We start from the raw sequence: 26074 nt of genomic DNA, 5'->3' as shown, positions 1-26074 counted from the left end.
CTTGGCCTGCGCCTGCCTCTTTTTCCGCGCTCGCGCCCCTCTCGCGCCTCGGTGGTGTGGTGCTCGCGCCCCGGGGCGCGAGCGGATGGGCTCACGCGCCCCCTCTAGCGCTCCACACCCCTCAGCCTAATAAATGCCAAATTAAGAAGATCGTATAACTTGCGACCTATCTTATATATTACTTCGAGTCCTTAAAATAATTAATATTGTAGGTTTTATATGTACCGGGAGCTCATGTTTTCTTTGTTGCTTTTAATTCTTATTTGAAACACAATTAATGCACATAAAACAGGTTGTTGACATTTGAGATTGGACATTTCTTGTGAGCCCCAATGTGAGATTTACGTGTCAAACTGCTATTTGTGTACTTTTTCTTTCAAAAATAATTTATTCATTAACAAACTTAATTGAATAAAACTTTTTGTCAATAATTCTCAACCCAAATAGTTAAGGTAAGTTATCCAAGGACTTAAAAAAATAGGATATTTTAGGTTCAAATTCCACTTGTGACAATATAGAGTTTCAGGTTGGGTTAGAGATTTTCTCACATATAACGGGTTTTCTTATAAGGGTAGTATCCAAGTCAGAACTAATAGGATGGATTGATGTATCAACTTCTCTATATGGACGTGACAACCCAGCACCCCACGGTTCTATACGTAGTTTTAAGATGGATTTTTAAGTAAATATTGAAGATGTTCCATTCACACAAGGGTATAATGGTAATATAAAAAAAATACACATTTATATAAATTGAAAAACTAAGCAAAACATAAAACTACAAGAATGAAGGCGAATCATATTGTGCCAAAGCAAGGATCGACATGTGGAAAGACAAAATAAGCTTTTCAGTCGGGTCAATAGATGACTACAAGATTGTGCTCGACATTCTTAAGGCCCGATTCATGACATTAATATGAAACATTTCCTTAATCTCAAGGAATAGAGAGTCTACATATCAACTGAGACCTCTAACTCTAAAATAACCCATTTTTAACATGTGAATACAACCAAGTAATATTAAGTGTGACTAAATGAATCACAAATCAACCAGAAAGATGGGTATTAATAATGATAGTACACTACCGATAAACAAAAACTGATGAGGTGAGTCGATGACTATATAAGATTTTTATAAAGGTAATATTAACTATACTTAAACTTTATCATAATCAATTATGATTTAACTAGATTTGGTTTATGGATACTAAGAAATTAACTAAACTAGATAACAATTTCATCATTCTATATACACATCACTAACCAAACAAACATCTCCATCCTCATAGATGGAGAAGTGGATAAGATAGATAATACTAATCATACATATACACAAAACCATCTAGTTTCACAAGACTTTGCTAACTATTATATATACAAAATCACACACCACATTAACATTTACAACATAAGCACAACACATTAATTCACTTTACCAACAAGATCTCATCTTTCCTCTTCAACTTCAACGATGATCTATGCTTCGACTCCACCAACAACAACCTCGACATCACATACTCCAAAAGCTCTTCGCGATGCGAAAACGTGAAATCCAAATGAGCATACTCAAACTGCTTATAAGAAGCACTCACACCTGCCTCTTTCATCAACCTATAATGATGTATAATCATAGAAGGCAGAATCACCTTATCTTTCATCCCAGCAACAAGATCTATCGGTATATCGATCAAGTTATACCGCTCCCCTAAATCCATAGGCTCGGGCGAACCATAAGCCTTCATGTTCGCTTCCCGGCTCCCATAATCAAACATCACAAACCTCTTTGCATGTTTAATCTGAGCCAAATGCCGAGCCACACCAAATGAAACACCGGGCATATCATTCATGTTGTAATGAGGCAAACCCATGACTCCCACCCAATTTGAACAATCACCACCAACAAGGTAACCCATTATAGTTTGGACTAACCCGCCAACCGCAGGGTAGTTTTGAAGATCACGAGCTAGTTTGTTGATCAGCATGCGGAAGAACCTAGTGGGTACGTATAAACCTGGGCATATTGGGGACAAAACCGGGGATAACCAAAGGCAGGAGTATTCGATGACGGTGAAGAAGAAGGGGGAGTCATGATGGAACCCTGCGGGAGATAACATTATGGTTCGTGATAAGCGGTGTGGCTTGTTTTCTACGCGACGAGTTATTATGTACATGAGGAGCGCGGCTCCTCCTAAACTGTGGCATATCACGCAGAGCTTGTAAGGTTGTTGGTCCGGGTTTGATTCTTCGGTTTGGGACAATGATTTGAGTTCTAGGGTTTTGACTTCGTTAATCTTTTCGATTAATGCTGGTAAATCTTGGGTTCCATGTTCGTTGATTGAGTAACGCCAATACCTGACACGTGAGAATATGATCACACACATTTTTAGTATTAAAGAAAGCAGTTGCAATATTATTGATTCTCTTTATTATCAGTTTGGTTTTCAGCTTAATTGGTTTGGAATTTTATTTGGCCGTAGGCAAAACCAAACCGAACATAGTAAGCTAGTTTAGACCGAACCGAACGTAATAGTAAGACTGTAGTGCTAAATTGTAATGGTATGAGATAAGTGACAAAACTTAAATAACCATTATTTGTTGTTTGGTTTATTTAGGTACGTTATTCGGTTCATTTGGTTATTTAGTTTAGTTTGTGAAACGAGAAACCAAAATTGTAACTCGGTTTGGTTTTAGTCGATTTCAAACAGAATAATGAAGTCACAAGTTTAAGCTTATCAGTGATCATGAACTTTTGCAAACAACTTACTGTCGTGAAGATAGTTTCTTGTTGATGTGTTTTTTGGAAACCCGACCACGAAAGTTTCCCAGATAAACATCGTATCCTGAAAATGAAGAAAATTTTTAGCATTTGGGTAATCATATGAGATATTGAGGTTTGCGGACGACAAAGATAACATACCATGATCATAAGCAGCAAAAGCTGGAGAGCCAACAATGCCATTAGACACCCAACTAAAGATAAGACCAAAAACATGATTAAACCTTGATTAAAACAATTTAAAAGCTCAAATTGTTTGATCAACTTACGACATAGATGAATCAAACACACCATGTTGTAGATACACAGCCTTTTTCGAATCGCGTCTACAACAAAAATTAGGGTGTTGTTAATCAAATGAAATTTGTAGATCCAGAAATGAAAGGAAAATCATCAAAATGACACTCTTAACATATAAGTTTGATAACATAGCTTTGACCGAATCAACCAGTGTTTTACACGCGTCCCTTTGATAGATTGAATCTGTTGCGCCTTAACGCATGGCGTGACTTTTGATTGGCTAAAACATTTTTCTTAAAATAAAGAATAGTCAAATGATATTTTAGTAAAACATAAATCAAGTCTATTTTATCCAAACTCATTGGTGAAGATAGTCATTTTCTTAATTTACCCCCAAAAGAAACATTTCTAGTGTTCAACCTTGGAATTCTTTCCAGAAGAAGAACATATCCATCTTTTGTTACAACATCAATAGCTTCATAAGGGTACCTGTAAGTTGCATGTTAAGAAACTTTAAATGATGCAATCGTAAATTACCAAGGACCGATTGAGGCCTTACCCGAGCTCGGTAATGACATCCCGACATGTTCTAGCATCCGTGTTTAGGGCGCCAGTTACGGAGGCTTTCTTTTGGGTTGGTGTAGGATCAGATTTAGCAAGAGTGGTGGTTGGAACAATGGCATCTGGATTGTCATCATCATTAATATTTGTAGTACCATTTGAAGAAGATGAAGAATAAGACCACCTTAATAACTTCCTTAAAGATTCCAATGGTGAAAGAAGACAATGAGTTACATGATGAATAACATCAAATATGGTTTCTATTAATATCTCTATTCCCATATGAAGATCCTGTCAATATATATACAAGAAACCATGTTAACATCAAGATGAATTAAGTATGAAAATGAAACAAATTGGAAATTTTAATTAAAGATAATAATAATCTAAACATAACAAACAAACCTCTATAATCCCACGTCTTCTATCGGTAGCCCGTTGAACAACATGATCCAAAGCTTTCTTGGTAGTATTCGCAGACGACACTCCTCTATGATTAGCAGTATGTGACCTTACACCTTTATTAAAGATCCTTTTACAAAAATAAAAGGGTATCCCAAACATAAGTCTTGCAGGAATCAAAAGGAACATGATAATAGACACAATCCAATGCCTCCTCTTCCTTTCGCGCTTGGCGAAGCTAGTTGCTCGTGAAAGTATTATGTTGGGTGTTAATGGAGTTGAGGGAACGTACGCGTCATCATCATCTTCCATATCAGCTTCAGATGGATGCTCAATACCTGATGATATTGTATCTAAATCCACCGATAGTTCATGAACGAACGAATTAAACGATGACACCCCACTGCCAACAACGCAAACAAACATTAAAATCATGTCATCATATCTTGATAAAAAATAATAAGAATAATAAGAATAATAATACTTACTCTTCCATCCATCTAGGAAAGCGGGGTCCGCGAACTTTGGGCCGGAGCTCCCAGCCTTGAATTCCTTCAAGAATGTTGGCTTTGCCAGGTAATATAGACAATAATAATGCAGATACTCCATTAATCAGCCTTACTATGTTGCTCAATGTTTCGTACGTGATCGTCTTCACGGACCTAATTCATACAAACAATTAAAAGAAAACATCTGAATCAGACACATACAAAACCCTAATTATACCTCATGAATCTAAACCAACAATTAATCTGAATCAAACACAAAACCCTAGCTAGCTATCATAAAACCATACATACAAATATATTCATGCATGCATGGCCATTAATTCATGAAATGAAACACGTACATGCATGATTAAACAAGCTAGATGATGGATAATTTTACGTGTTGATTAAAAGGTATGTAAATAATGCATGCATGATGGAGCTAATTAATTAAGGAGGAAGAATGGAAATTACTAACTCTTTTGTGACAGCGAGGAAGTTATCAACGAGTCGCTGCATGATTTCATATGAATCTTTCTTTATTTGCGTGCTATAATATTATCAGATGATGCATGGGATGAAATCATACGATATATAATATGTGATCCAATTTTTGAAGTGGGAAACCAGAAAATTTTGATTCTAGAGAGAGATTAATGAAGATGAAGATGAATAATATATGGACGATAAATGCGGAACAACCATCAAATCTAGGAACCATGCATGTTAATTTATACACGAATAATATAATTAAATTAAAACTCATCATCAAAATTATTAACTTATGGAGTTATGGGTCTTTCATCAAAAGGGTCTATTCAAAACATATATATCATAAATATATTTAGGGATGTTGAAGTAAATTGTGGTTTAATTGATTCAATGAACTCAAGTAAAAAATTTGTAGCCGATATATATAAGAGTTCCTACGTATACAAAACCAAGAGTTTTGGGCTTTAATTTGTAGCCGAAATGTTTTGAATATTGCTAGAAATCAAAGACTAGTGGTATAAATTCTGAAATATTATACATAAGTCATTATAATGAATATTTTTAATAAGTTACAAGCAAATAAAAATTCACATTGTAAGTGCCAGTCAATAACTTGACCTTCAATACACTAGAAACACATTGATGATGGTTAGTTTAGATCGCCTGTTTCTCATGAGCTTACCATCTCTTATATTTACGGTCGATGTGATATTTAGGTGTTACAATTTGAGTCTTTTTTCAATCAAATAATCGGTTTCAAAATAACTTACACTTTAACAGGACATGCAGGATTTGATTGAAAACTTTTTACAACATATTTACTTTACTTTCATGGTGTCATAAAGAACCTGCGAAAATATCTTGTACATGTGCGTTTTCAAGTACATTTTCTTCACCGTTTCTCTCCCTTCAAGTCCCAAACGTTGTCGTTCTGACGGGTTTTTAAGCAAATATTGAAGGTGTTTGGAAAGAACAGCGGTTCCTGAACGCCCGGTGGGATGTAGAAGACCACTAATATTATGTACAACAATCTCCTTTGTACCCCCTGCATCTGTTCCTAGCACCTAATCAACAACACACAAGGGTATAATGGGAATATGAAATATATACATTTTCATTAACTGAACAAAACATAAAAAAGCACATCTGTTTATCGTACCGGAATACCATACGCCATCGCTTCGATTGTCACTCTTCCAAATGTTTCTCCAATTCCCTGTGTTCATTTAATCAGTCGAACTTTTGTATATTTAAACAGCTTATCTGCTTATCATGTTTTATTAAAATCATATAAACATTTAACACATTTTTTCCCATCTTTTAAAAATTTTGTATAAATAATTGTTACTTTTATATGGTTATAAAACGGTTATATCACAGAAAAAATCTGAATCTTTGAAAAAAAAAACTGATTAAAGAAGCATTAAGAAGTAAATTTTAAGCAATTTTCAACCCATTTGACCCGATCCCACTATAAATAATATTTTTTTTATTTAACCCGTTTGAGATATTACTAACAGGTATAATACCTGGGAATTTATAACATAGACATCTGCTGCAGAATAAAGTGAGGCGACCCGTGTCGTTGCAGGAGTCCATATAACCGAACTTCGCAAATCTGAATGATTCGATAAGAACTCGAAGAGCGATTTGACATAATTAACCTTATTGCTCTTGGACCCAACTGAACCAATCAGAAGCTTAATATCGTTATTAATCATTCCACCTGGTTTTATACTAGTCGCCAGGTGTACCGATTTAAGAAGCAACAAATGACCCTTACCAGGGTTTATGCTACTTAATGCCATAACAAGCATATCATTATCTTCTACTCCCATTTCATCTCTAACTAACTTTCTTAACAAAAGTCTTTTTTCCAGCATTTTCTCAGCGGTGAATGCAGGGGTATTTAAGGAACATGAAATGCCCGCTACAAAAGCTAGTTCGTCGTCGACTGAGAGTGGAACTAAAGAGGGTGCGGTTTTGAATTTAATATTTTCTTCTTCACACCAAGACATCCATTGTATAGATTGTGATTCAGAAAGAAATACAAATGTTTTTACACGGTTTAGAACTAGCTTAGATCGATCAAAATACTCCCTCCGGTTTTCCATTATCCACCAAACAAGGTGACGTGTTCCCGCCACCGAATGATCAAGATATTGTTCTGTAATAATTTAACAAACTTGTCATTAGATAACAAAAGTTCAGACAAAAAAAAAACATGACTGTTGACTCAAACCACAGTTACTATCCGTGTAATGAACTTTCGCTTGTAAGGATTTAAAGATATTTTTATGAGAAAACAATCAAAGAAAACAAATTCTTTAACTATTTGCATAACTTTATGATATAATTTACTGAGAGACTAAAAATAGAATATGAGAAAAAGCTCTCACCAATCCATGATGCGCAGACAGCTGAGCCTGCAATAACAAGATCTGCCTTCATTGCAGCCTTAAAACTGAGCTTATCTTTATCCTCAATAACTTTAATCTTCTTTCGAGAAAGCTCTGGAAGCAATCCACCCTTTCTGCTAAGAGCAACGACAGAAACCGTGCCTCCACAACTCAAAATCTCCGAAGCCAACTCCACCATTGAAAGTGGCGCTCCGGTCATTGAAAGCTCATGAAATATCAAAACAAACTTTTTTGACCGAACGAGCTGAGCAAATTGACTCTTTCTGTCACACGTTCCTGATCGCTTCACAAGACTCCATTCCATAACTCGGTCTTCAATTGAACCAAACGGGCCAACTAGCATCCCGTAAGTAGCATTCGCTTGAGGCATTTCATATTGTTGAACTCCAACTTCATTACTGTTTTTAGTTTCCAAAACCTTTTTCTTATTACCACGTTTTGCACGAGAACTAGAACCGCGTCTAGATCTTTTGCTCCTTTTCTTCACACCACGACTGCCATTCGTGTCAATGCCAATATCCATCGTCTTCGCATCAGATTGACTGACATTAACCTTAACAACATCATCTGTAACGACAACGTTACTCACACTCAACTCAAAACTCTTTTTAACTTCATCATGTCCCCAAAAAATATCATCATCCTTGCTGTCATCATAATAAGCCCACCTTGACTGAATACAAAATCCAGCATAAGCCCAAAGAGTGATCAGAAGTAACCAAAGTAATATCCTATTGCTTCGGAAACAATTAGTATTGAACCCATTGGTTCTTCCATCCCTTATAAAAGTTGGACTAGAATTTAATGTTCTAAATGGAGAGTCTCTAGGCGATGATTGCTTACCTGAGTTTCTTTGCACATCCATACTATCTTTCAATCGATTTGAATCAGCGTAAGATCATAGCACATCAGTACTTAGATTATGAGAGTCTAATTGTCTATCCAACTTAAATCTATACACAATTAAACAGCTTAAACAAATAACTATTATACAGATCCTAATTTCGTTTGGAAAGCAAAATGGAGTTGACCATGTTTGAATATATGAAAACGTCAGTTTGATAAAGAAAACATCAATTTGATTCATCAACTGTACCGGTTCGTTGAGACGGATCAACTTCTGAAGTGAAGCTGAGCAAGTACAAGTATTTGGTTTTGATTTTCTTCACAGCTCACAACTGTGTGTATGTGTATATGTTTGTTGGCGCCTTGAGTGAAATGAAAAGTAGTTGAACAACTTGCGTCTGAAAACAGAAATTTAAATTGGTTTATGTGTTATCCCTTTAGTTTAAGTATAATACCAGAAAGCCCTTCTACTTATAATGTATACACATGAGAAACTACAATTATTATCTGTTACTCATCTTTCTGAACAAAGAAATTGAAATACTAATTCTCAAAATTGGTTTGAAACAGTACAATTAACACGTGTTTGCACTAAAGAAAAGAAGGCTGGTGATTATATATATGAGAAGCTAGTTTTAATACTAATAGAATAAAGAAAAACTAACTAAATTTGTATATAGTTATATGTTAAAAGAAATTTGCTCTCAACATCAAAATTCCTTTTCATTATGTCACACTCTAGTGGAGGTTGCTTCTTGACGTTGATGGCGTGTTATTATTACTTAATCCATTCAAGATATAAACTTGCTTTTATGATGTTTGAATAAGTTTTTTAATAGTAATTATTATTTTTTGCTTAAATGATAAGTTTCCATAGTACGAAACTAAAACTCTTCAATTCAAGTATCACATGTTTTTCACTTTTTTTCTTTTTAACTACTCTAGTAGACATTTGAGGTTTCAAACTATAAAGAGTGACGATATTGGATATGTAACACCCTAGGCAAATTCAACATCGATCGTAGGCAGGCAGGAGAGATTCTTGCCTCATAAGTAAATGTACCGCCTCTTATCTTAAATCGCCAACACATTTTAAGTTTAATGCTAGTGGACGAGAGAAGAGCTCGTGCGAAAGTAGTAGCAGAGCGGGTGACCTCCCGGCGGAAAGTCTTCATCTGGGCAACCAAAAACAAATCCGTGAGCTCTGCGTGAGCAAAACAGACAATATTGGTGATACGAGAAGGGCCGGATGTTACAGGATAACTCTATTAATACACAATTTACCAGCCCTAGGTTCAATGAACCATCAAGACTACTATGTCGTTCTGCTTACGATCTTTTAATTACAACCTCTTTGTTATAGAGTCGCTAATTTTTTTTAAATGACCTGTTTTATTGCGCTACATGTGAGCCATTTAACATATATGTGCAATAAAAACAAACCAAGATAAGCGAAAGAGGATGAATTCTGTTTTACTTGTTTATACATTATACATGTCTAAACCTAAATCAAGAACTTAGGGACCAATAGTGAGTATTGATGATAATAGCAGGACGTTTAATGTAACAAAAGAATCTTACAGTTGGTACTGACAGTTGCATCTTGAAGTGGAACTTCTAACTAACACAACTTGTATTATATTTTTATTTAAATGACAAAGTCAAACATAACAATAATGCAATGTTTAATTTATTTAATTCAACTTCTTTTGATTAAGTTATTTGTTGAATCAAGTATTATATATTTTTAACCATGAAAATAAATCTGTGTATATAATGTAAGAAGTTGTTTAAATAGCCTTGCGGCGTCCTTATCTCGATATAGATCAATCTTCATACATTTTTATAGAATTTATGCAACATACATTTTTCACTCTTGTTAATGTTGCGTGATCTATTGTTAAGATATTTCTACAGCCACAATAAGAAAGTAAGAATAATATGAAGTCAAAAGACTATTGGTAAAACAACCCCCTGCAAAATAAATAGAAACTCACTATGAAATTGAAGCTCAAGTTTGTATTTAATATCTTCAAAGCTACAAAATTACACCACCCTGAAACTCCGCATTCAGCCCTTCTCCATTTGCTGTTCAGAGGCACCTAACGAAAGAGGTCGAAAATTTATTTATTTATTGAATTGACCAGATCACAAGTACATGGCCACAGTTGAATTGCAAAATCAAAAAATGGAATTTAGAAAACAAAGAATTAATTACCATCAGAGTTAAAACTTTCATATGGCCGAAGCAACTGATTTTAGGTTGAGGGCTTTTCTGCACTATCTGGGCCCCGCTCTTCATCAGCCTCGTGACCATTGACAAGTACAGCACCATCTGAAGAATCACTATCCTTAACCGCATCTACCTCTTTGACTTCTTCTTGACCATCAACAAATTCCTCTTCCTTTTCATTCTGTTCTACATCCTGTGTCATAAACAGTAACATAAAATGAAAATTTGAAAGAATTTACCATCTATTCAAATTCTTATTTTCCTTTAGATGTACCTCATCATCCAATTCTCCATTTTCATGTGGTTCCTCAACATCTAACTGCATGTGTTTGAAAGCTTCTACTAGTGTAACATTTGATCTACCAACATGGTTCAGATATTCTTCTGCTGGAGGGTAATGATCTCTATAAACAATTAGAGGAAATTTATTTATCACAATCAATTTCAGGGATTCATTTAATACTCTTTTGTCCATTCTTTAAAAAATATGTAAATACAAAATGGTCACTATGCTCTCAAAAACAAATTTTTGAATGAAGATGAGTTAAGAGATAGCATGCATTAAAACTAGAAGTTGGAAACATTTTCTCCTTTTAGATATGTTTTTTATTTGACCCATTTGAGATAAAACCCAATTCATATCGACTTAGTAAAACGGAAATGGGTTAAAATTGCCACTTTTAATAGAAACAAAGATGTGCATTGTAACCTTGTTTCTGCAGCTCTTGCTTCAACTTCTAGTGCTAGTTGCCAGTCTTCAAACATATTTGAGTACTCATCAGGATCTGCTAAAGATTCTGCAGCCTTCTGGTTAACCTGCAGTTAGATCATGTCAGGATTATATGTTTCCATATAATGAATTACAAATATAACTAAGCATAAACAAGAAAGTAACACAGTAGGAAATTCATTAACCTTGCTAAGGTCTATTCTCCAAAGGGCGACTATTTCTGGAACCTTACTTGGAAGGTATGAGCGTGCCATCAAAGCAGCCTGTGGAATCCTATTGCTGTAAAAAACAGTAATTTCAGAAATGCCATCACATCCAAATTTATATGAAATGTAAGGACTAACCTGTCAACCAATAACTGTAGACAGTCTTCCAATTTACCCAACATAAAAAGACAAGCAAACGCAACATTATTCTTTCCATTCTCTTTTGCAAGAGATGCAAGTTTGCTAATTTCTTCAGCATCTCCTAAAGAAGAATAAAGTAACAATAAACCACTCAAATCGTTTGCATGCTTCAAACAATCCTCAGCCATGTCCAACTGCAATATGCAAAAGCATAGTCATTAATAATCAGATAAGATAGATATAAGGTTGTGATGAATTTTAAAGGCGGCATTAGAGATACCACTTAAATGTTCTTATCATAATGAACCATTTTATGTGGTCTTATACTTTTTACACTGTTTGTGTAAAATTGTTTAAAAACGAATTTAATTACATTTGATGATAAATCTAAATAAATAAATAAATACCAATCCAGTAGACATGGCCAGTTCACCCAACTGCTTCCATTTTGACTCACTTTGAGCTACTAGTGCAATATCCTGCATCCAATATAACAAAAGTGCAAGTTATAAAAATTCTTTTGTAAAGCAGTCTATATATAGTAACCTGGTGCTTGTAAGAGTTGGGAGCAATCACCTTTGCAACCTCTAGTTTACCAAGCTGAATGGCTAGCTCAAATCTGTAGTTAGGATCTGTAGAAACTTCCAAGGCCTCTTCAATCATTCCTCGTGATTCCAGAAAACGAGCAACACTGTAAAAAGAACCATAAATCTTATTAAAATCCCAGAATATTGTTATAAGAGAGCATAGATCCTCCTATGTTCAGACTTCAGAGTTTGCATCCTTAAAAATTGTACAAAATTTATACATGCACAGTTACACACACCCACACGCACACACATTATATAAAAGTTAAGAGTTGTGGCTAAACGGTTCAGTTTGTAAACAGGCCAGGTTTCGGTTGAGCTGACCAATCCGTTTTCAACCCACACACCCGTCCAAAATTAAAATTAAAAAACTATATATTAAAACATACCACACTAGAAGCACCTGTTTTCATCTTATATCAATTCCTGTCTTTTTGATCTTACGGTAGTTTCTTTTGTGTTTTGACTTATATTAGTTTGTTTTGTCTTTCTTAGTTTTCGATATCAATGACAGTATTTATAAAAAATGGGCAGTGAACTAGACAAAAGTGTCCAGATTAGGCTTTTCACTTTTCGACGCGATTAATGTACCGGTCAGGTTGCGTTATACGAACCCACCATCCCTACAAGGCTACAATATAAAATAGGAGATTTGAACTCTTACCTATTATAATGCTCCTTAGGAATTGATGGCAAAAGTCCGCTAGCTCGTTCAAGTTCTCCACGCATCACAAGCGTCTTATACTCAATCAAGGTGAGAAGCAACGTGTATCCAATGACACTAAAATTTAAATGATCAGAAAGATAAGGTGAATAATAATGCTTAATTTGTTGCATCTGCAAAGATAACACTCACTTAAATTCTTTGTCAATGAGATAAACTCTACTCTGATTAGCTAAATATCCTAGAAGATACATTGGCCGATACAAATGAAACATGGTGGTTACCTGAACAATATAAACAGCCATTTAATGATTCATGATATTAAACAAACATGAGTAAATAATGTTTCTGTGATGGATAATAAGGATGGGCCCTACCTCGCCACCCACACAATAGTTAAGCCTCCATGAAGAATTATTGTAAATAAAACAGTCCCCAACCCATAATCCAGTTCTAACTCTTTCGCTAACTTCATAAAGAAGCTCAAACGAATCGTCAACACCTTCCTCGTCTACAGTTTTTCCACTATCCAGATGTGCAGACACTACATCACGCTGCAAAACAATTAAATTTATTATATTAAATTATTAATCAAAATTTTCATGTGGAAATGTGTACGAAAGAAGGATAATGTTATACATAGGCCGCCCAAGCATTGAATTACAACTTTGTCACATCTAAAGTTTGTACAATGACAAAACACCATGGAATCTACTCAAGAATGTTCTGAAAATCCATCTATAGTTGATTCTTTTAAGTAGATTTATGGGCACCTTTACCATTTTACAACTTTATAAGTGACAAGCTTCAAAGTTGGAGATACGTTGTTATTTTACATTTTCCTGCCAGTTTTTGTTGAAATTTGGCATAAACAAAACCAAACTGCTACTTGAGTGGCCATTAAAGTTGTATTGTTTGAGTGGCCTTGGTGAAAATTCTGAAAATTTGAGTGGCATATGTATTCATTACCGGATACACCAACAAAAGCTCAGAAACCGAATTGGTTTGAAACCAGTACTTTTTGAAACCAGTTTGGAGCTGATAGAAACCATAGGTTCAGGACGGGTTTATGATCCTCTCCATTGAAGCTGGTTCCAAACTGGTTAAACTGAACTGAACCAGGCGAAAAGTGGGCAAAAACCAACCAAAATTACTAAAAACCGATTTAAAACTCAAACCGATGTTAACTTTTTTTTTCAAACCGAACTGGTTCAAACCAGAACCGATTTAGAGTTTGGGACCGATTTTTACACCACTATAATACCCCCAAAACAAAATAAGCTGATGTGGCAAAAGTTCGAAGAATGAATGTAGATAAGAATCTGACATTGTACTTTAGTATGTAGAATGATGAATCACTAGCAATTGCCACCAGATCACCACTATCAGCCCAGTAAAGATTCTGAACAAACGAACGAAAATCAAGGCGTGGATCATTAACTGAAGCTGACATAACATGAAAAATGAAGACAGATAGGTATTGCTTACTTTAACATTAACATCAATCCGTTGAATCAATCTACACTCAGCCCAGTCATAAAAACATATAAAATCATTTGAACACATAGCCAGTAAAGTTCCTCCAAATATCCGTTCTGCTGAAAATGTTGGCCGGATACTCTTCTTTTCCTGATTAACAAAAGAGTTTAAGACATAAATCTTAATCCAGATTAGCAAAACACAATTAATGGTCTAACCATGAAATACGGAAACTGTACATACCTGAAAAGATTTGTTGAAAATCTTAATCTTGGACGTACTTTCCCTAGCAGCATATTCACCATCAGTTGACCAAACAATCTCCAATGCAGAGCCAAAGGATCTATTTCTCCATGCCAAAGCTGTATATATGATGTATTCACCATCACCACACACAACCACAAACCTCCCATGAGGGTTGTGCTTCAAGCTATGCAAAAAAAAAACACAAATAAGAAAGTCGGACGGTTAAAAACTAGTCAAAACCAAGTCACATGTCCAAACTTAAGTGCCAACTTTTTGTGTTTTTAAGGTTTCCAAAAATTTGAAAACTAAACACCCTCATGGACTCATATCACCCTCATATGCGGCCTTTTAGAGTCCATTATATTTTCAGCTTTTTAAAGTAGAAAACAAAACAAGCACAACTCACTTGAGGGTAAAGATCAAATGTTCCCAGCTCTTTAACTGCTAAAGGTAGTCTCTCTCCATCAGAAACCTTAAAAAAATAAAAGAAAATTAGAAAAAATGTACAGTGACCACCTGGCAGAAACAGGGGAAAGAATAAACAGGGGAAAGAATAAACAGAACTGCATGTTTTAGGAATAATGTATTCATAGGCCACCCAAGTATTCAAAAGTCTATATCAAAACCATCAGCTATTTAGGTCACCCAGCAAAAAAACTTTCCGAATAACTGTAACATGACAAAACACCCTTCATTTTTAAGCATCTGTCACATCCAAAATAAGAGAAGTATAAATGACAAAAATGCCCCTGAATCTATTCAAAAGTCAACCCCATATGACTTTTAGAACATACTTGAGTAGACTGAACGGATTTTTGTCATTTTACAACTCTAGAAGTGTCAATTTTAAAGTTAGGGGCATTTTCTCATTTTACAACCTTATGGCAAGTTTGTTGCCGCGATCGGCATATATGAAACCAAGACAATACTTGGGTGGCATCTAAAACTGTTTTAGTATATGGGTGGCCAGTTGACTTTAGTGAAAATTTACAAGTATTGAAAGTATATATGCATTATTCCTTTATTTTATTTCATCTTCAACAGGACAAGAGGCATCCGAGCCCAAACCTCATAATCAGCCCCCACGCTCTTAATGTTAACGGTCTGAATTTCATTATGTTTAGCCCATATAATTTTTCCACTATTGTCCAGGCTAGCTATAGGCTCTTCTCGTCCAATTTTTACCATTATCAGCCCCTCATCATATCCAATAGCAATCCTGTAAGAAGAAATTATGAACTGCATAAGTATTGAACCAGATAAGTGAAGAAGCATCAAGAATATTCTGAGTATAACGTAAAGCATCATCAGCAATATTGTAATATACTTAGATCTCCAGGAAAATCTCTTGCTCCAAGCATTTCATTTAACAGAAGTCAATAATATCATATGAACATTGAAGGAACCTAGAAGAATCTTGAAACATGCAATGACAAGTCTAGCTGTATCGAATGCAAAAAAAACAAAAGAGTGCTAAAACTTGAGTTGTATAGCTATTAGCTACAAAACAAACTTACCGACGTGAACCTTTCATATACGCAACAGACCAAACTCTTTCAAGTCCATAGTTCAAGGTGTTCTCAAGTCTGCAAAAAATAGAACAGACTGAGGAAACTTGAAAAATAAAAAGTGCATAAACTCGAAAAAGATTAAAAGCTCGCAATTCTTTTGAAATTATGACTTTTTAATGGCTTTGAGTAATACGCAATCACAAATTACAGAGTTAATAATATGTTCTACCTTTAAATGCAATACAAACTAGAACTAAACCACCATCCTCAAACTGAATGGAAATAATCACAATACTCTCTGAAGCAATATAAATAAAACTTCAGTTTTTTTAATTCAATGTCATACACATGATGTACCTGTAAGTGGTTGAATGCCATATACGTACAGTACCGTCCTCAGAACCTGTAAGTATTATTGGAAGATCGGGATGGAAGCATGCAGCAGAAACATTATGTGTATGACCTTCTAAAGTCTGGACGCAAGCTTTAGTTTGATAATCCCATACCTGTTTTAATTTGTTTATAACATAAGATACATGTTAAAGAAATCTTCAAATATAACAGGTGGAAAAAGTGAAAGGCCACAAACCTTAGCAGTGTGATCATCAGATCCAGTAATAAGATAAGGCTTATCGCCTCCTGTAAAGTATTCTACACAATTCACTCCTTTGAGATGGGCATCCAGTGTGAAGTTAGGATCAGGTGAACCAAGATTCCATATCTATATATGAAAGATAATGATGCATAAACCAATCTTGTAGAATTTCAGCGAATCAAACACACTGTAAGTGATTCAGAATTGTAATATTACCTTTACAGTGCGATCAAGTGATACACTTGCAAAAGTGTCGGTGTCTTTAGGATTAAATGTCACTTGCATGACATAATGAGAATGACCCTCAAAAATCTGAGTGCAGTACCAGCTTTTCTCCCAGTCCCAAAGTTTTATAAGCATGTCATCAGATGATGACAATATATATGGCAGTGTGGGATGAACCGACACACACCGGATGTAATCAGTATGTGCCTCGTATACTTTGACTTTGTCCATTGTATTATAGTTGTATACTCGGATAAACATATCATCTGCTCCAGTAACAACCCACTGCTTGCGTGCTATAAACTTTGCGGATCTGACTGCAAAGAAATTGTGTAAGCATCAGAAACAAAATGTTTTTTTTTCCCATCAGGCTATAACACCATGCATGATAAATTGAAAATACGTAAGAAAATTTTAAACTCTGATAACATACCTGGTAGCTCAGTAACCTCAAAGGATTTTACCATAACCTGCAAAAAAAAATTACAAGGCATATGTCAATGATTGTTTAAAATTTTATCATAATAACATACAGGTTACCTGCAAACGTTAAAAAGAGAGTTTTAATTTATGTAGGTGTGCTTAGTGAGCCTCGAGCCTAGACACATCTGAGGTGTGCTTTTTAAAACCAAGATTTTGATAGTAACAAATAAGCAGAATTTATCAACCAATGAGCAGGTAAAAAAAAGCACAACGTCTTACCCTTAATATAATGTTTATTTCCTTCTTTAAAACTACTCAATTTAAACTAAATTATCTTATACATCGTATATAGCTGATTGAATTAACTACTTCCTCCCACATATTACTAATGCATCAGTCTAAAAAGACACAACAAAGTATAAACACGTCAAAACTAATATGTTTTATGCAGCTACTTTTTTATCGCAACAATTTGACTGCAATGCCTATAAAAATAACTAACACTAACCTCATTCCCTATATAGCACAACGGAAATAACTCCATCGCATGATTAAACTAGCATTCTACAAGGAAAAATAACCTAATATTAAGTCCCTTTGTGCTGACATCATTGATGCTGCATTAATAAAAATTATGCATCTACTTAAAAGTGTCAACTGTGTCCTATAAATGAATTGGCTAAACTAGTGTCATACCTGGGTCTGGTAATCCCAGACGCAGACCGTCCCGGAATACAAACTTGCTAGAATCCTGTAGAAAACAAAACAACAATTACAACAATTAATACATATATCAAAAACACACCAGTCACCAATATGAATTTAGTTAGAATGAGTAAAGGATATGTCATATGTACCATGGTTCTGTAGGGTGCAGATCCACGGATTTTACTCTTTCTGATCTTTGAGAGAGCTTCCTCTGTTAAAAATAAGCATAATTAGCATCATAACTACATCTTTACCTAATAATAATAATGAGTGAATTCAAATTAATAAGCAACAGTACCTTGATCTCGAGTCTGACAGGCTGGGTCCAATTGAAACGTAAAGCAACAGAAATGAAGTATAATTAGCACAACAGAACAGATCCAATAGTTGGATAACAATGTGATTGCAAATGATAATTAAAAAACCTAGAATCAAGTGAGCTCACCATTGTTATTGCTAGAGACTAAACCCTAAGATTCGATTGGATTGGATCCGAATCTCCGTCCGTCCGACCGAATTGAGCAATTGATTTTGTAAGTGTGAAGTTATTTAATCGAATCGCGACACACTCCAAAAGAGGTGCGATTGACAAAAGGGTACAAGTAGTAGTGTCTTGTTAACTAAACTGTGGTTGATGACTATGTAGTCAATCTCGGTGGTATATAGGTGGTATCTCGGTTATCGGTCCTCGTGTGAAATATCGGTCAAAATATCGGTCAAAATATCGGTACCGATAATATCAGCGATATTGACCGATATTTCGCCGATATTTCACCGATATTTCGCCGATATTCCCGATATTAGTGTTTTAAGTCTTAATTTTCAACTTTTAGTGTTTTATGTTGGTGGTTTGAGTCTTAATCAGTTCCTACTTGCTACAATTGTAAGTGTTTTGCAACTTGCAAAAGGATAATTTGTAAATAGTAGAAGAGTATACTGAATTGTTAGTGTTAAAGTGCTATATATGTAAATTTTGCATGATATTAAAATTACCGATATCCCACCGATATCTCACCGCGATAACCGATATCCGATATTTTTCCGCATTAACTGCTTAGGTTATGACTTCAGATAATTATATACACGGGTTAGAAATAGTTTCAATACTTCTCTTTTTGTTTTAGCATCCTTGCCGTAAGTAACCAAATACACTTTGCAACCTCCATTTCCATTTCTTTCAAATTTAAGTCCTCTCCTAACGTCTACAAATTGATGCATTTTGAGTCCCTTGATCAGTTGGTCTGTTACCAATTGAAATACGAATTGAATTCACCCCTCGGTCAGTTAAATCACTAGCAAACAATTCAATGGTGGCAAATTCACATAAATACTTTTAATGTTTAAATTTAGCCGACGGACTCAAAGTGTATCAGCTTGTGGACGTCGGCGGTGCACGTGGCTTAAATTTGAAATGAGGGTTGCAAAGTGCATTTGATTGTTGACCATATAGATACAAAAAGTACTTAATTCTTCTTGTAATTTAACATATAAATAATAATATATTATTTTCTAAATTTATTTTTCATTTTTTTTCAAAAAACTATTCGCATTAACAACACGTTCAAAACTTATTTGTCAACACAACATAGATTCTAAGAATTACATAGATTTTGACTTTTGAAAATTTTTATTTTGTTAATATTTATAAACCCTGATAAATCATAAATGTGTAGCGCTAGTAATTGTGATATTTAAATGCATATGGTTAGTTGTGTTGAATGTGTCGTGTTATTTGTATTACTGGATTGGTTCATTTGAGTGTGTTAAATGTGGTGTCATGTAACCGCTTATTAAAATATGTTCATGTTATTGTTTAAGTAAATGACACATTTACTTAAAATTTGTCGTGCTCGGCTTTGAATGGTCGTGTAACTTAACCCATTTAACAAAGCTCCATAAGTTTTGCTAGCGATAAGTAAAACCCTTATTCGATTAACTAAATTATGAAAAAACTAACTTATAATAAACAAGAAACACACTAAAGATCATCCAGATCTTATATATCTGATGAATGTATAGTCTCAATTCCTCTCAAGAGGGGCATAAATCTTGGCAAAATTGTTGAAAATGGATGGCTAGATGTCCTTTAATAAGACATCACATGGTTGATGAGCGTTCAAAATATAACCGACAGATATTGTATGAACCATGATCATGTCACGTGTAAAATGTATCTTAACATGTGTTATGTTCGTTGATGAAATAAAGAGTTATTGACACGATAAGTAACTCTAAATGGTTGCTTCATAAAGTAGGTGAGCACTCACTTGGTAAAAGAAATTCATGAATAATAGATGTCAACCAAAGTAAGTTACCAAATGCGTGTCAAAATACAACACTTTACATATATGTTTGAACAAACAACACTATGCTACTTCGTAAATCTCCAAATAATGAGATTACTAAGGCAATATACCTATTATAGTTAGAAGAGACAACCTAATCAACATTAGAATATGCATATGAAGAAAAATAAAGGAAACATGGAACCACCAAACCATCAGTAGAGGTGCCACATAAATAGCACAAGTGTTTACATGTTTTGAGGTACTTGCTAAATGCTAACAACGTGTGCCATCTCATTCTCATGTTCATCAACCTCAAAGGTTAAGTTAAAACATTGGCTTTTACTTATTACGTGGGCCTGAAATAGCTACAAAGATGTTAAAGTGGAAGGGCCAAAGGGGAATAGCTTATTGTTAGATGGGCTTGAATTTGGTCAGAAAGGAAAGATCATGATTCATGAATTTGGGGACATGAGGAAAAAAATAAATTGGGGCATATTACGTTTAAATATTATTTTCATAAAAAAATACAATGAATCTAAAAAACTGAGTTGAGGTCCCCCCCCCCTCCTTTCAAGGTCGTCCGCCACTGCTCATTGTAATACGATTCATTATATTTTTCGAACAAGAAGACAATGAACGATCGATCTATTGAGATAATTATTTATTTTGAATCTTTCTTTTAATTCTTTCTCTAAAACCTGCTCGTATCAGGTGGTGCATGTAAGTACAAACAAGGGCGGACCTAGCATATAGCCAGGGGTAGCCTCCGCTACCCCTCAACTTTTCGCCGGTAATACAAATTTTTATATGTTTTGGTCGGTTGTATTTTGTTACCCCTGAAAAAATATAACATTACCCCTGTTTGTTTAAAGCACAACCAAATTAAAAGCTGAAACCAATTACAGCCCAACCAAATTTAAGCACAAACTAAATAAAACCATTTGTGTGTTTTACCCTTATGCTTAAACGTTTGGTCTAGGCTGAACATCCTCATTCAACAAAACAAAGTTTCATTCAGTCGTGACTTACACCCCCACAATGCCTCGACCCCCTTCAGTCATTCACTCATCGTCCACAGTTTGAATTCTATTTGTTCAATTTAGGTATTCTTCTACTTCTAGTTAAAATTGCAATTGTTTATTTGTTTATATAAATTGTTAATTTGGAATTGTGTATGAGCAATTAAATGATTTTTTTTTGAACATTTTACTTTTTTTAGTTTTTGTTGTCTATAGATATTGAACCCAAGACCTATCCCTCCAAACCTAGGTGTTTTAAAGGCTCTGCCTTTGGCAATGAAGCATAACCCCATTGGTAGCAATTGAATGATTGATTATGGTTTGTTAGATATTCAGATAATTAGGAACTTGAATGATGAAACAACAAAGTCTTATTAACAATTTTTTTAAATGAAAATTACAAGAAAATGATAACCGGTCCAAAGGAAAGTTAAAAAAAAAACTATTGTATGAAATATCTATTAAAAAAATCCGGTTGCATTGTAAGAAGTACGGTAAAAAAAAATATTTGAACGTTACCCCTGAGATTATGGTCTTGATTCGCCAATGACTGTACAAACCACATACTCATCCACTTAACAAAGTGTAACCATAACTATTTAAAATACAAAAACAACAAAATTAGTGGTGGTGATATGTGGAGTAATTATACCTATGTAATAACACGTGAATGCTTAAGCTTATATAAATTTTATACTCTACAACGTAAAATTGAAAATTGTTTGACTGCTACTTTTGACTTTTAGCTGCAGTCTATGACTAATTGATTTATAAACAGAATCAAGACTCCTAACCTTTTCGTCCTATCCATGGTTCAACAAAATCATCATTCACGTTGTTTGTATTAACCGGAATCCAATTACCGTCAAGTTATACAAAAAGTAAGATGTAATTTACAAAGCAAAACTTTATTTGTGAATTTCATTTGACCAAGTTAGTAGTTGTGTTGATGGCACAAAATGTCGGACTGAAGATAGCCCGTGATATTTGAACACGAGACATCAAAATCTGTATCATATTATATGGGGAATAAAGCAATATCCATTTTTTGAACTTCTTTAAAAATACTATGACCATTCAATTACTTTTGCTTTTGTGGGTGGGGTGGTCTTCATATAATACCTACCATGAAAATATTTCTTTTTGTTTGTGAACTTGTGGTGAATAACAAAATCTTAAAACTAAATTATAAAATAAATATATTAGTGATTAAGGATGGTAATTGAGCCCAGATTTGACGGGTATTTGGTATGGGATTAGTTGTAAAAGAATTATACTGGTATGATATTAGAATATATCCGACCAGACTACTTGTAACATGCACCTATTAACTTTTCTTTGTCTGTGAGTAATCAACTAATTCAATAGTTTTTATATTATATGAGACTAAGTTCACCAATTTTTGTCCCAAACTTCTTGTAATAAAAAACCTAGAGTTAGATAGAAAACTCAAAGCAATGGGAACATGTATTTAGGTATGTGACCGAGTATGAGATTAGTAAAAAAATTTTTACGGGTTTCAAATGTATATGATATTTGGCTGACTACCTCAACTCATTTACCCATATCTAAGTTGATATAATATATCATGTAATCTATAAAGATACCCAAAAAAAAAACGATAATAGGTTTCATTAAAAAGTACAATTAAATGAATGTTGAAGTTGTTATAAACTTCAAGTAATCTAAACTTATGAATTCTTAAAAGTGTTGTTGAGTTTTGGATGTTCCAATTTGATTTTTTATGAGTTTAAGATTGAGTTTCGAGTAATAAAATGTTAGCACATAAGACCAACCACATTTATACTCAAGACCCATGGGTATACCACAAACCTTACGATAATGGTTAACGGATATACCCGATTAATATGAGATTTGATCTTATAATTGGCTATGAGACTATAATTATCAACATCCACCTTATTGCCTGCCATACACAATTAACATTGGGCCTTATGGTATGTGTGGTGTTGAGTTTTTGGAGGTTTTAGAGTTTGAGAGTTTTAACGATTATGTTTTTACTAAAAACACTAGTAGGATACTTAAGTAGGGGATATTCAATACACAATCATTTATAAGTAGAGAACTCCATAAGCAACTGTATGTCATTATATGCGGTGCATGAAATAAAATCATATTTAGTGGGATAGAGGAATAGAGACATTAGAAAATCATCTAATGTATCACATTTTACTTGAATAGGTATAGGTGCTTATGTAATTCTATTACTTCTATGCTTAAATTTAGTATGTATTAAGCATACATCTTATTTTGTTTTCATTATATAGACAACTCTAAGCAGGGGCGGACCCACATAGGTCCAATCGGGGTCCCAGGACACCGATGTTTTTTAAAAATTACTTAGAGACGGTATATTAAATTTTGTAAGGACCCCATAAAAATTAATACTTGGAACCCATACTATTAAGAATGAACTGGTACAGTGGAAAGTCCCTTGTTTTACTTGTGAGAGGTTGTAGGTTCAAGCCCCATCATACTCCTTTTTTGTTGTTTTTTTAATATCCTAGTCTTAGTTATTCAGTTAGGTATTTGTGCTTTTTGTTAGTTTCTCTCATATAGTCATTATCACCATGCAACATATATAATGTTAACATGAATTTTGCATATTCTTTTATTATTTACCTTGTGTATGTATATTATAATTAATCATTTATTTGTGTTAGAGTTATTTTTTCATGTTTTGGTCAATTATGTAAGACCATATATATAGATTACGTTCATGTTTTTCGGGTATGAATTAAAAGTGTATGTTTCATCTAGTTTGTAATTTAGATTCTTTCTACTTACTCGTTTCCAATGACACCATAGTTCCGTGTTTTATTATGTTCCTCGCCTCGACCCGACCCGAATAACGGCCGACCCGAAAAATTTTGTAAACCGAAAAAATTGGGACCCCATTGACAAAAAATCCTGGGTCCGCCACTGACTCTAAGGCCTTGTAAGAACCCGTTACAAGGCCTTAGTGTTGGATCCCACTATCCGACAATCAAGTCACTATCTTATCTGACGTAAATGTGCACATTTATGAGTATATAACCACATGTTTCAAAATTTTAATGTAACTTAATTGAAAGCTGGATTCTATAGCGTGTAAAAATTAAAGTGAGATCATACAATAGAAATTTAATAATATCTTAGAAGTGTTATAAGATTGACGTTTACCAACTTTCAATTCAGTACAACAGATGTGGTAGGCTTCGAGTGAGTGGGATCAAGTAAGTGGAGGTCAACTGTACACAAGGACTGCACCATATGACATCAAAGGTCAACCGCACGATTACAAAATTATAAATGTATAGGTACTTAGTTGAATCTCCTATATTATGGGGTTTATTTGGGTTTTTGTTTTTAATTGTTTTTATTATTTTATATTTTATGATGATTTGTTTTATTTTTTAACGTAGTTTTCAAACAATTTGGTGAGACTCATGACCCGTAAAAATTATTGTTTGATGATTAATGGTTATTTCACAAATTGTTTCATGGACATAGTGTAGGTCGAAGATTGTTTCACTAGATTGTGTTAAATGGTGTAACCATAATTTCTTTGATTTAATGTCGTAATTCTTTGATTCGTCAGACGGTATAATTTTTGCTAGATTGTGTTACATGTTTGTCTTTAATAAAAACCGTGGTTCAATCAAAATATCATTACCATGAATGTTCCTAGGGCTAAGTTTCATAATAATTGTGCTATGAATGTGGGTCACTAGGCATGGTTAAGTTGACCTCTGTTGACGGTTTTGATGAAAACATGGAAAAAAGGTTGACCTAAAAGTCAAAATAGGCATGATGATGAGTATATTCCAGAGGATAAACCTCCACTCAAAAACCCCCTTGTGTTTCATAATGTGTCTCACCCACTACTCACACATCGACTCTTTTAAGACCAAGCCCAAAAGGGCAACCCCTACTCCCTAATCCCTATCCATTAAAAGTTAGGACACAGTTTTTTCTTCCTTTTTTTTTCATTTGCCAAATATAGTTGTAAAGTTTAACCAAAGGAGCAATACTCTAGTGGTACTCTGGTGGTTTTTTTAAGGAGGTCGCCTGCTTAAGTATCGTTCATTATAAAATATTGTGTACGATCCAGTGGTTTTAATATAATGGGCCTTCGAGTGGTGGGTTTCCCCTTAAATAGATGACGGTCCGGGTCACCAACACTAACGTTGTCCGCGATGCGATCACGGGCGTGAGTGGCCTTTTGCCATAGTTATACCCAGGTGGCTACCCGGATTTGTTAGTCCATAAAAAAAAAGTTGTAAGGTCCATAATTTCATGACTCACAAGGTTTACAATTTCATGGGTCGTAATATGATGAATATCGAAACTCCGATAAAAATGAAATTAACTCGTTAATTGTATCATGCACGCAAAATGAGTGTCGAATTCATAAGAAGCACAAGTCTGTTCTTAATATATTTTAATTATAATTAAAAATAGGAGATGTAAGTTTGATTGTAAATTAAAAAGACTAAATAGCCGGAATTCAAATTAACTAAACAGAAGCGAAAGTAGGCCGATGACAAGAAACTGGTAATTTTAAGATTATATTACATCTACACGTTATATAACAATGTCTTTGATATATTGTAGAAAGTTTTAAATATATATAACTTCATCAAGAGGTACTTCATTATAAATAATACTGTGGAAATCTTGAAAATTGGAACACAATTTTATACGGAGTATGTTATTTTACCAGTTTAAAATTCATGTATTACATAAAATAAATACATAAAATTTTTATAAATTTATATACATCCTATTGAT

At 34.2% G+C, this 26074-nt stretch overlaps 3 protein-coding genes across 3 annotated transcripts; all 3 read right to left on the bottom strand.

Moving 5' to 3' along the window:
• Window positions 1-1427: 1427 nt before the first annotated feature.
• LOC143588834 (uncharacterized) lies at window positions 1428-4986 on the bottom strand. Its single transcript, XM_077069748.1, has 9 exons — window positions 4946-4986; window positions 4468-4641; window positions 3983-4382; window positions 3576-3868; window positions 3437-3505; window positions 3046-3102; window positions 2918-2970; window positions 2765-2840; window positions 1428-2352 (listed from the first exon to the last, which is right to left on the bottom strand). The coding sequence occupies exons 1-9, from the start codon at window positions 4984-4986 to the stop codon at window positions 1428-1430; spliced, it is 2088 nt and encodes a 695-aa protein (XP_076925863.1).
• Window positions 4987-5777: 791 nt separating this feature from the next.
• Window positions 5778-8244, bottom strand: LOC143588833 (uncharacterized). The gene is made up of 4 exons (XM_077069747.1): window positions 7359-8244; window positions 6489-7126; window positions 6119-6175; window positions 5778-6023 (listed from the first exon to the last, which is right to left on the bottom strand). Exons 1-4 carry the CDS (start codon window positions 8242-8244, stop codon window positions 5778-5780), a joined length of 1827 nt encoding a protein of 608 aa, XP_076925862.1.
• A 1939-nt stretch (window positions 8245-10183) lies between these two features.
• On the bottom strand, window positions 10184-18300 carry LOC143588824 (coatomer subunit beta'-2-like). Its single transcript, XM_077069738.1, has 24 exons — window positions 18272-18300; window positions 18123-18184; window positions 17962-18016; window positions 17276-17312; window positions 16834-17159; window positions 16612-16743; window positions 16380-16528; window positions 16029-16097; window positions 15580-15730; window positions 14918-14983; window positions 14509-14697; window positions 14275-14415; window positions 14114-14188; window positions 13164-13340; window positions 12979-13070; window positions 12787-12903; window positions 12112-12226; window positions 11943-12014; window positions 11533-11729; window positions 11374-11467; window positions 11168-11274; window positions 10733-10862; window positions 10444-10651; window positions 10184-10327 (listed from the first exon to the last, which is right to left on the bottom strand). The coding sequence occupies exons 4-23, from the start codon at window positions 17307-17309 to the stop codon at window positions 10484-10486; spliced, it is 2601 nt and encodes an 866-aa protein (XP_076925853.1). The 5' UTR covers window positions 17310-17312; window positions 17962-18016; window positions 18123-18184; window positions 18272-18300; the 3' UTR covers window positions 10184-10327; window positions 10444-10483.
• Window positions 18301-26074: the final 7774 nt, after the last annotated feature.

The sequence above is a fragment of the Bidens hawaiensis genome, unplaced genomic scaffold, assembly GCF_021521415.1.
Source record: "Bidens hawaiensis isolate Kalapana, Puna unplaced genomic scaffold, B.hawaiensis_p1.1 tig00036798_1, whole genome shotgun sequence".
NCBI lineage: Eukaryota > Viridiplantae > Streptophyta > Magnoliopsida > Asterales > Asteraceae > Bidens > Bidens hawaiensis.
This window is presented reverse-complemented; position numbering and strand designations above follow the sequence as displayed.